A 12367-nucleotide genomic window follows, 5' to 3' on the forward strand; every position below is an offset into this window, starting at 1 on the left:
CGCCGCCCACACGAACGGCTGGCCCCCCCCGGGGTCAATTCAGGGGAATGTAGCTGGTCCCCGCGCTCGCGCCACGCCCGCTGCCTGCCAAAATCCCGGCGGGATGGCTCCCCGGCTGGGACGCTGCTCTCCCCGCTCCAAGACCAGTCACTGTCTCCCGGGGACTTCTCCCACCGGTTGCGCCGCCACACCGCCCACGCGAACCGGCTGGGCTCCCTCCCGGGATGAGTTCAGGGGTTAGGGCTGGGCCCCTTGTCTGTGCCGTCTGCCCCCCGGGATCTGCCCCAAATTGGGCTCCGAAGGTCACCTGACTGGTACGCTGGCTCCTGGCTCTGAAAACAATCGCTGTCTCCCCGTATTTGTTCATTCTCCGTCTCTAAATCTGTGTTTGTTGTTCAGAGTTCGTAGATTGTTATGTATGTGATCGATTCACTTGTTTTTCTGAGTCTTTGTTGCAAGAGGGATCCGCGGTAGCGTCCACCTAGTCCACCATCTTGGCCCCGCCTCCCACGGGTGAGGTTTTTAAATTTTTATTTTATTTTATCTCTTTCCCTCTTCATTGGCCCTCTATAGTTTTTCTCATTTTTTGTTGTTGCTAGCTGCTCTCCAGTTGGTTCTGACTCATAGCAACTCTAAGTGCAACAGAACAAAACACTGCCCAGTCTTGCGCCATTCTCATAACCAAGGATATGTTTGTGCCCATTGTCGCAGCCACTGAGTGAATCCATCTCGTTGAGGGTCTAATACTTTCACTGACCATCTACTTTGCCAAGCGTGATATTCTTCTCAAGGGACTGGTAAGACGAAGTCCTATCATCCTCACTTCTAAGGAGCGTTCTGGCTGTACTTCTTCCAAGACAAGTTTTTTCATTCTTCTGGCAGTCCATGGTATATTTAATATTGTTTGCCAACACCATAATTCAAAAGGCATCAATTCTTCTTTGGTCTTCTTTATTCATTGTCCAGCTTTCACGTGAGCTCTTTTTCTTAATTCTGGAAAATTTATCTCCATTATTTGTGTGCTTATCTTTTTTTTTTTTTTGAGATTTCTCTTTTATGGTATTCCTATTATTTGAATTTTAGCATTTCTTATTTTTAATGCCTTCCATAGTTTTTGGCTTTTCTTTTACGCATTTTTATTTCTTTGTTTTTTTTTTTTTTAATTCCTTCTAAAATTTTTCCTCTGGTTTTTCCAATTTACTAATCTCTTCCTCAATTCTCTCCCTTCCACTATTTATTTCATCTATTTTATGTCAATTACTATGTTCTTCATACCTAATATTTTTCCTTGATTTCTGTTTATGTTTTCTTGTTCTTCACTTTCTGAGTATATTCTGTTTGTTAATATGTTTCTTCCGTTTTTTTTTTTTTTTTTTTTTGCCCTTTTATTCCAATGTCTGCTTATGTTGGAATCTGTAAACCAATATATTGTTTTTCTCTTGACATGCTTATGTTCCTTAAGTGTCTTGTTATTTTAGCCAGCTACCTCATTTTTACTGAAGCTATTGCTTATTCTATCAAGAAATGCATATGGAGAAGGTCAGGTCTCAGATCTTACTTGGGAAAGCTTAAAGAGTGCGGAGTGGGTGAATCCTAGGCAGGAGAACTTCAGGCACCAGGAAACCAGTCAGCCACTTTCCACCCATAGACAGTTATCAGGCCAGGTCATCGCCATTTGCTTCCAGAGAAGCAACATTAGAAGATAAACTCCTCAGATGTTACTCCCCTTGTGGGTTTAGAGGGGGTGGGGATGAGTTACTGTTATCAGAGCTGCCTTGGATCAGTTAGTCTCATCTCCCCAGCTTCACACAGCTTAGGGCTTCTCTATCACCCTGATTTGATTCTTACATCCTCCAGGACTTCTCCCAGTTGCTACAGGTATACAGACAGCACTGTATGTTCCAAGGAAAAGTTGACAATCAGCCAGAGCAGCACAATGATACATTCTCTGCCTCCTTTACTGGCTCACATACTCACAGACTTGCTCAGCTGCCTCCTGTTCCTAGCCAAAACGAACCCAGTCTCACTTCCATACTTCTCAGGGCTTCATCTAGTTTTCTTAGTTCTTCTGGGACTGGAGAAAAAGGAGCTGTGCCATATCAATGATTTATTTACATCAAATCATTTATATATATATCCATTCAGAGAAAGAGAGCAAAATAGACATGTTTTCTCTTATCATTAAATTCACTAAGAACTAGATCATTTAAAAGTCCCCTCAAAATTTGTTTCAGTGTAAAACCGAGTTGAATCAGCATAGATTCTTTTCTTTCACTTTGCTTCTCCATTTTGTGTTTTAAGAAGAAAAAAGAACTGTAAACCAAACAGCTCATATGGCTTTAATGCTGGGATGTGTTTGTGCTAAATCCCACAAACTGTTCATGGAAGGATTACTTGAGGTCCTCTGTGTCAGTGTGGGAGATTCCTGATCTGAAATTAGAGAACTCAAATATAAATTGTACTTTCGCCATTATCTCCAATTGCAGCAAAACAAAAGGTGTCTGGAAACTTGATCAGCTCAAAAGGCTCTGTCTTTTCTTTTTGTCATGGGAGTGAACCACAAACGAATGAATGAGCCAGGATGGTGTGCTGAGGCTGATCAGATTATTCCCAAATGCTTTGGATTCTGCTGCAGTTGCATATATGTTCTTTTTTGGGCTTGATTTTTTTATATAAATTATTTTTACAATTATCCAGAGAGAAAATGATAGTCTCAAGTCTAAACACTGTCTGTTTTTAATCATTTACAAGGTGATTTCTGAGGATTTTTGTAGCCTTTGTTTCTAATTCTTCACTTTGGTTTCCTCTTACTCAGTTAAAGCACAGTGGTTTTAGTAATGCCGTCAATAAAATATTCTGTGCTGAGGCTTTCATTACAATGTTTTGGATAAGAAGTTGAAATCACTGACAAACGTAATTATTTTTAAAATTTTGTGTAATCAGATTACTTTTGCTATTCCCAATGCTAATTTGCATGAAAAATGAACAACTGGTGATATGTAGGAGCCCTGGTGGCACAGTGGTTAAACACTTGGCTGCTAACTGAAAGATGGGCAGTTTGAACCCAGCAGCCGCTCCTCAGGAGAAACATGTGGCAGTCTGCTTCCATAAAAATTACGGCCTTGGAAACCCTATGGTGCAGTTCAATACTTTCCTATAGGGTCACTGAGTCAGAATCCACTGGCCAGCTGTGGGTTTGCTTTTGGTTTGTTTGTTTTGTTTTGATGGTACGTAATTAATCCCTTTAGTAAAGGTTAAGAGGTTGACTGATGAAAGCAAATGATGGCTGAGATATAGCTGCTGATTTTTGGTTCTTAAATGAGTACACATTAGAATCACCTCTAGAACTTATAAAAATACCGATGTCTGGGTCTCTCCCCCCATCGTCAGGTCCCGCTGGTATAAATGGAGGCCTGAATTTTTTCAGTGTTGCACTGATGATTTCAATGTGCCTCTTTGGTCAAGAACCATTATTACATGAAGAACACTTTCAATGTTGACTTTCAGCAAATGAAGAAAATTACATGTTGTTTGCTTTTATTTCTTTTACTTTACTCCAAGCAGAACTGATCCAAATAAAGTCATTACAAGGGTAGGAGAGTAAAGGTTGTAATATTCTACATATGTTTTAATTACCAAGGAATAAGCCTAGGAACTACCCTATAAGGAGAAAAAATATAGATTCAGGTTCTCATATAATCAATTGAGATAAAAAGAAGCATTTATAACTAATGGTTGTGCAGTGATACCAAATGGAACTGGTGTCACTCGGTATAAAGCCATTATGTTTTCCAACATTAAATCCATTCAATGGCATATTTAAATATGCTCTGATGTACATATTTGTAAAATGCTGTACTCTAAAAAAAGTGAGGTTATCTGTTTTCCTTATTTAGTGATGATACGAGATTCTAGTCTAAGAAGGTGCTATTGCTTCGTTTCTTAATTTGTGATATATAGCTCAATTAGAAATTACTCCATTTTACTGTGTGATGCTAATAGATACTTGTGAAATGTGGCAATTGCCCTAATTGGAGCCTATGCCTTGCTCCCTTCATTTCTGGCTGGGTGTGACCTGAGTTCTGGCCAGGGCAAGAGTCAAGGGTGTTTTATGAAGTACTGAAGAGCTACCAGACACAAACCAATCTTGTAGAAGCTAAAGGTGGAATTAGGTTCTCAAGTTGGACCAACAGCAACACCATCATGAAAACTTCTTTGAAGTCCCAGTAGCGGGAAGAACTGTGCTCCTCATGATCCATCAATTTTTATTTATATGCCAATTTTTTATTTACATAGGCTTTTATTCCCCTTAACCCTTATTGGTAGTTATTTGTTTGTTTTTACTTTATGGGCATTGTAAATCTCCTATCAATCTTGTTTATTTATTTATTTTTTTTTGCTTTTATAAAGTTTGGATTAAAACTTGGAGCTCACGCTTACCCAACTTGTAGGGCTTTGCCATGGACTGAATTGTGTCCCCCCAAAATACGTGTATCAATTTGGCTAGACTATGATTCCCAGTATTGTGTGATTGTCTCCCGTTTTGTCGTCTGAAGTGATTTTCCTATGTGTTGTAAATCCTATCTCTACGATGCTGATGAGATGGGATTAGTGGCAGTTATGTTAATGAAGCAGGACTCAATCTACAAGACTGGATTTTGTCTTGAGTGAACTAATCTCTTTTGAGAAATAAAAGATAGGAGCCAGCAGAGAGACAGGGAGGCCTCATACCACCAAGAAAGCAGCACCGGGAGCAGAGCACATCATTCTCTGGACCCAGGGTCCCTGCGCGCCTGAGAAACTCCTAGACCAAGAGAAGATTGATGACAAGGACCTTCCTCCAGAGCCGACAGAGAGAGAAAGCCTTCCCCTGAGGCTGGCACCCTGAACTTGGACTTCTAGCCTCCTAGACTCAGAGAATAAATTTTTCTTTGTTAAAGTCATCTACTTGTGGTATTTCTAGCAGCACTAGATAACTAAGACAGGCCGTATGTTTTATATTTCAATGAGCTTATCGGATCCATGTCCTCATTATTCTCATTACTTTCTTGCTTTCTAATTCTCTTAACTATTTTTCTTTTGCGTTATGTTTTCTAAACCTCCTCAATTTGTGTATGCACAAGTGTGTGTGTATGCTTAATCAAAGTCGTATACATAAATATAAAAAAAGGCTCATTAAAAACAAGCCAATAAAAAGCTTTGGTTCGGTCTATCCTTTATGAACTGCTTGCAGTTTCCTGAACAAGCCATACCCTTTCTGGAATCATGACTTCGTACATGCTCTTGTTTAACCCCGTTATCTCCTTAGAGTGCCCTTGTCCTTTTTCTCTGCCTGAATAACTATCATGTAAGTTATAAACGGCATCTTCTCCAAGAAATTTCTCATCCTCTATCCTGATAAACATTTTCTCCATGCTCCCTTGCACTTGGGTTATCTCTATTTTTTGCCATTATTTTATTTTTATATTTATTTACATCAGTCTTTGGAGCTGGGCTGTGAGTCCCTGGACAAAAGAGGAAGAGGTTACCCTTTCTATCCCTAGTGGGAAATTGCAAATGAGAACTTTATACAGTTAATGGGGCATATGGTTTGGCTGTGAAATCAGATTAATTTTCACTGGAAACAATGTGTAAAACAAATTATAGCTGGAGATAAAAAAGATTCTACCGATTTTCAGTAATTAGTATTATATCATTAAATATGCCTTTCTATTGCAAAATGGTTTTTTTCTGTAGGCAGTGTGGTGGCATGGATGGAGCTGGCAACTTGGATTCAGAATATTGTGTATAGGTTCCCATTACAAAAAACTTACTACCTGTGTGACCTAGACAAAAATCATATTCTTTGTCTTTATCTTGGTTTTCTCCTCCATACATTGAAAATAATGATTCTTATTTCACATGAGATTGTTGTAAAATTTAAATAAAATCATACACACATGCACACGCATACAAACTTGTATAAATCATAATACACTCTATAAATGCAAACTTTTGCTCTTGCCCTCTGATATCCTGATTTTTAAAAAAGGTCATCAAATTGACAAATTGTTGTGATTTCATTTTTTTTTTTTTTCCTAATAGCTTTGTGAAATCAGTGCTTGGTGATTTCCCAGAAATATAAATTCAGGGTGATTACACAGTCTGGTACAGCTTTTGACCTTTTAGCCCAGAAATCTTGGCTGAGATTTAGACAACATAAGAGGAGGAAACTCAATAGGGATATGGGGACAAACTCTAAAAGCACGTCAGAGGGGGGATAAAAGACACCAAGAGGAGTAAAGGCTTGCCAATGAAATATGTACAAATAATAACAAAACTTTCCCCAAATTCTACTTCCTGCCCCAATGTGTGACACTGTATACTAGTCTACTACACAGAGAAGGTGTCACCACTGACTAACTAAGTGAACCGAGTCATCCTGTGGATACATCACTCATGGAGGCACAGTATCTATGTTTCTAGACCACAGGCATCTCCTTCTTCTCTTTTGCTCTTCATATTTCCATACTGCCTTTACATGTTTCTTAGTAAGTCATCTTTGGAAAGTGGAAAGTCATGTATTATTAACCCCATTTTATAATGAGGAGATTAAATTATGCTCACAAAATTTAAATTATTTGCATATGAATAAAAAGCCAGTTATTGGTAGAGCCAGGACTCTGCTTTCATCCTTGTGTGCTGTTTACCCTCCCGTGCTGTAACTTTATTTTTCTCTTTCTTATTTGCTCCTCTTCATATTTCCACTAAGTTTTCTCTTACTTTTCCTTTGTTTCCATCTAAGATGTCAGCTGTCCTGTGGATCTGCTCTGCTCTCTCATTGGCATGCAGGAGTAAAGGAGTGTCTTCCCAGAATATGCTCCTGAAGACTCCACTAAATTATATTTACAGCATGTCCCAAAAGACATGCAAATCTCAGAGATCTATTTCACAGTAGTTAACAAGCTTAAAAGGCCAGTTTAGTGATACAGATTGGAAAAAGTGCTATTCTCTGGGTCATAATATTTGGCCTGCGATCAGGAACCTTCTCTAGGAGAAAATGTAACAATTTTCACAGTTCAGTGGCTGAGATCTTCCTCAAAAATTATTGAGACACCACCTTGTTTTGCACATAGATAAATTTCTGAACTTCCTTAAATAATTATTCCCACCTGAGGAAATTTCAACTTTGAATTTACTCAGATGTTTTGTAAGGCAAAAAAAAAAAAAAGCACATGGCTCTTGCTGAGAATGTCAGTAACTGATTTGAAAACAGGAAATCTAAAATATTCATGGTGATGGTACAGCCATGTTGTCTCTGAAGGCCCTAGGTGAAGATCCTTTCCTGTCTCTCATAGCTTTTGGTAGTCCCAGGCATTCCTTGGCTTATAGCAATGTAGCTTCATTCTCACATGCCCCTTTTACCTGTATATATCTCTATCTCTTGTCCTTTACAAGGACATCACTTAAATTGCATTAGTACCCACCCTACTCAGTATGACTTCATGTTAACTGATAACATCTTCAAAGACCCTATTCTATCTATCTCCTGAAGGACCCTATAATGACTTTACATCAGGGACTATAATACGTGAACTTCCTTGGTTCTTGGACACCAACTGAAAGGATAACTAGTAAGGTAAGAATCAGGACAAAGCTGATACCTATGAGGCTGAGGTCAAGTGTACACCGTTCTCCAACTTCTCCACCATTTCTGACACCAGCAGTTCTCCCCACAGCACTCTTTCTTTATTGGGTTCCATACTTCACTGCAACAACCTGAGGGAACTCACAGAAACACCGTATCTGCAATACTAACTTTATTATAACAGAGAAGCATATAAACTGAGGATATAAACAGAAACAAAGATATTCATATGGTGAGGTTCCAGAGGGGTTCCAGTATAGCACCTCGATATTTCAAGGGGACCCACTTACCCTTCCCGAAAAAGGATGCTCTTTCTCACCCATCAGGAAACATTCAAACAGGAATTGTGGGCAGCCACTCCTCACAGCTCTCTGCCAGGGTTCAGTATTTACCTTGCGCTGCCATTATCTGCGTTTGTTCGTTGTCTCTGCCTCTTCCGGTACCGTTGCCACTACTACCTCTGTCGCCACTGCGGCTTCGCCCAGTCTTGGCTTCCATAGTGCAGGGCCCCCATGTCCAAAGTAGGTGCTTCTCTTCTGACTCTTGTCAATCAGAAGGCCCTAGCTGAGCCTCAGTGTTCTAGCGGTTTTTATCAGTCACCAGGTGCATCCCTCCAGCCAATCCACGTATGAGTGAGTTCCTGGGTGGGGCTTTCCAGCCAATCAGGGTAAAGGCCAGACTGAGCAGAACTCCTCAACCAATCTAGGTAAAGACTGGTTATCTGGCAGGGCCCTTAGACAATCCAGGTTAAAGGCAGTCCGGGCGAGGCTCAGAAACTAAACTAAAAGGCTAAATTGCTTTTTAGTAAACTGATTCCACATCATGCAGTGATCTAGTGCCCTAACTCGGGAGCCTACGAGGATGTATTAGATGTCACTCTCTGAGAAATATGGTTTATTTCTACCCTGTTGCATGGTAGGTAGCTAGATGAGGACTCATAGGTTCAAGATTTCCATTTCATCAATATTAAAAAGAATGAGGTGTATCTATTGCCAAGGATAGGAAGTAAACAAATAAATAACAAACAAATAAATACGGCAAAGACTCATAGGTTGGTCACAGTAGATTTTGGCCTTACAGGAAATAGTGATTTACTTCTTAGTGAGTGCAGGGTCTTCTAGAAACTCACACTGCAGATGAAGCAACACTTTTTGAGGTGCTTTTGAACACAGTCCCACATGGAAAGAAAAGCTACTACAGCGAGGGTGATTTTATAGTTGCACTCTGGGCTTAATGAAAATCGAGCTTCATTTCTGAGGCCAGAGTAAATCTGGAATTTCACACTACAAGGGCAAATAAACTTCTTGTGGGTAAATCCCCCCATGAGAGAAAGACCTGTAGGGGCCAGGTAAGTGATATAAATGAGTGAAGCAGGCTGAGTAAAGAAAAAATACGGCTGTGACAATGAAGTGGAAAGCATGTGACCTGATAATGGGGGCAGCTACTTCATCGGATACCAGTAAGAGAAAACCCAACTCAAAACGGCTTAAACAATGAGGAAACTTTATTGATCACATAACAAGAAGTCTCAACAAAGTGTGGGGTGACTCCACCATTCGTTAATCTGGCAGTTCAATGACATCATTAAAGGACTGACTAGGTTTTATTCTTTTCATCTTTCTGCTCTAATTCAAGATATCATCTTGTCCTCATATTCATAATTACAACATGGGTGCAACATCATCAGACACGATGTCCAGGTGCTAATATCCAGAAGAAAGGACATGGGAATCTTCTCCAGAAATTCTCCAACATGCCTCCTCTCTCATTTCACTGACAGGACAGAGGTATTATGCTTACTTCCAAATCAACAATTGGTAAGGGAAATGAGATTATTATGATTGTCTGAGAGTAATAGGGATTTGTACTTGAACATAGTAAGAGTTCTGAGAAGCAAGGAAGAAGGGGTTATCTGGCAGGCAACCAACACTGCTTGCTCTACCACCACTCAACTAAGCTGATTGTTGCTATTAGACAATGTGGTTCCAGTGTTGCAGACAATCTGATTACTTTTAAAAAGCTGGGAATCTGAAAGTTTATGTAAGAACTCCCAATTTTTAAATATTGGCAATAAATTCAAAACATTTAAAAATACTATGTGGTCAACATCATTTAGGCCAAATGAAATACATCTGCAGCCCAGACAGGACCTACAGGTCAGCAGTTTGCAACCTCTCATTTATAATATTAATTTATTTAAATAAAATTTTCTTTATATAGAAAAAGAAGTTTACTCTAACCTTCCAGTAATCAAGTTATATAAATATCTATAATAGAACATTTTTTTTAGTTAATAAGGACATTATTACAAAATAATGTCAGAAGGAGACATTTTATATAAAACAGATAATGCTTACATCATTTTCTTCTAAACTGAAGGTTCTAATTTGATAAGCTAGTGATTAAAACAATCAGGATGCTGCTACTCATTTAATGATAAACTTGCAGTTTTTTTCCTACTTCATCTAGTTCCCTGTGTTTTTTTTTTTTTTTTTTTTTTGGTTTGTGTTTCAGTAGAGAGTTGATTAATTTCTACCAAAATGAGAAAATCAAGGAGTTCAAAATATTTGAAAAAATATTTGTCAGAATCATAGTTAAAAAAAAAAAAAAGATTGGAGTGGACAATTAGTGATTTAGAGATTTCAGCTCCATAGCTGCTTCTTCAAAGTCATCGTCCTGCCCAAGAGTATGGAGAACAGAAATCTTAAATTCATAAAAAGATTCTCAAGGGTATGTCTCTCCTGAAAAACCTTTTCTAATCTCTTCAGAAATAACATGAATCAAGAAATGTTAACTCCTTGGGCATCAAAGAGAGTATATTTCTCTTCAATTCAAATTGTCCAGACTTCTAAGTTGATCATTTATTCACCAATTCTTGCTTAGATGTTGCTTCAGACTTTTGGATTTGAGCCCTGAAAAAACAAAACTATTAAATAATCAACTTGTCCTAATAATTTAGATATATTGAATTATGTAATTATAAAGTATTAGAAATTAAAATTAATTCCTTGTAGTCACATATCCTATTATATAGGTTATCGACGGCACTGGGTTTTTCATATATCAACTGTGAAGGAGTGAAAGCATGAAAAGGTAGGGAAGAAGGTGAGAAATACACCACACTGGGATCAAAACATCACCTAACTAATTAGAACAAAATGGAGAGAGTGAGTAATAGTGAGTTATGAGATACTAGATGATTATGCTGTGGGAGATCTCCTTCATTCCCACCATCCCATTGGGAAGATTTCTGAGAAAATGAAGAATACTTGGGTCATCAGAGCTGTCTAGCTAAGACCCTTCCATCTTCCTCCTTTTGGTTTTTGGTCCAACTTAGAATAAAGACATTCACGTCAGCACCCACCACAGAATAATATAGATACTGTTTTTAGTGACTTAGTTTAGAAGGCATGGTTGGAACTTCTCTCCTTGAAACTAGAAGTACTATAAGATTCAACTGGTTTGGCTATGGATCTCTTACCTTATGCAGATATTGGCTTATCCTTGAAAACAGTAGAGGGAAGTACTTTTGTGCCTTTATACTGTATTAGGGATAAAAATAAGGCTGGGACATTAGAAATGCTAGGCTTTTATCATTAAAAAAAAAAAAAAACACTGCTGTTGAGTTGATTCCAATTCATAGTGACCTTATAGGACAGAGTAGAAACTGCCCCATTGGGTTTTCAAGGAGCGGCTGGTGGACTTGAACTGCCAACCTTTTGGTTAGCAGCTGAGCTCTTAACCATGGTGCCACCAGGGCTCCTTCATCATACTATCATACTAGCTTATATGTATTTCCTTATCTGAAATCACTCCTCACTTCCTCCTCACCCATTTAAATTCTGCTCAACCTTCAAAGTCCAGTTCAAATTCCAACTACTCAGTTAGTGGAACTTCTTTCCACTTTAACCATTCTGACTCCAATAATTTTCCCCTTAACATTTTCTTATTGTTAGGGTGCTCATTTTGCCATAAATAATAACTGGGTAATTAAGTGCTTCGTGTGTACACGGGTTGTTATCTCACAAAAAATATAAAAATTTCTTGAAAAAAATAAATGAATTTAAATTTTAGTTCTTTCTCATTTACTCAGAACAGAGTAGCATACCAAACAAAAGCAAACATACTCAGTAGCGACTTGCAGAGAGAATAACTTCTAGTTTTACTTCATGAGTACGTGACTTTTATTCCAGGTTTGCCTGTATGTGGTTTAATTTTTATTCCCTACCTCCTGCAGGAAACTGTAACAAAGATAGGATTTATTCTAGGATAATAAGAAAGAAAAGTATCATTTATATAGTAAAATTTAAAGTCCCCCAAAATAATTGTCTAGACATGACCCTTTGAAGGAGACAATTCACCTCACACAGCAAAACTATCATTTCTTATCATTTTTTTTAACAGTAGTTCTATTCTTCATAATAAAGGATTGATACCCACAATAATGTATAGACAGTAAATAGGCCTAATTTTCTCAGATATCCCTAAGACAAATGTGCTATAATACCTCTGGTTAGCCCAGGGAGCACATATCCTGATAAAGAACCCATGGATTTTGAGACAGCATTCTCACTGGGTACACATATGCGGAAAAGAGGCATTCAAAAGAAAAAAAAAATCACTCTGACCATCGGATACTTACAAGGAAAGAAGATGATACACATGTAGGAATTGGTGGTGGTGGAAAATTCGGCTTTGTTAGTAGCTAATAAAAAGATAAAGATTTTTAATGCAAGGTTA

At 38.4% G+C, this 12367-nt stretch overlaps 2 protein-coding genes across 2 annotated transcripts in view; both read right to left on the reverse strand.

Moving 5' to 3' along the window:
• The window catches only part of ADAMDEC1 (ADAM like decysin 1), a 58682-nt gene extending 50557 nt beyond the window's left edge, over positions 1–8125 (reverse strand). The window contains 2 exon segments of the mRNA XM_049865496.1: positions 5253–5437; positions 8020–8125. Of these exon segments, the coding sequence (XP_049721453.1) occupies positions 5253–5437; positions 8020–8125 (291 nt within the window).
• A 2326-nt stretch (positions 8126–10451) lies between these two features.
• Positions 10452–12367, reverse strand: part of ADAM28 (ADAM metallopeptidase domain 28) — an 82851-nt gene continuing 80935 nt past the window's right edge. Inside the window, exons 22-23 of the mRNA XM_049865817.1 lie at positions 12270–12332; positions 10452–10539 (exon numbers count right to left, since the gene is read on the reverse strand). Coding sequence (XP_049721774.1) covers positions 10519–10539; positions 12270–12332 — 84 coding nt within the window. The 3' untranslated portion in view covers positions 10452–10518. The remainder of the gene's footprint in view (positions 10540–12269; positions 12333–12367) is intronic.

The sequence above is a fragment of the Elephas maximus genome, chromosome 22 (assembly GCF_024166365.1).
Source record: "Elephas maximus indicus isolate mEleMax1 chromosome 22, mEleMax1 primary haplotype, whole genome shotgun sequence".
Classification (NCBI taxonomy): Eukaryota; Metazoa; Chordata; class Mammalia; order Proboscidea; family Elephantidae; genus Elephas; species Elephas maximus.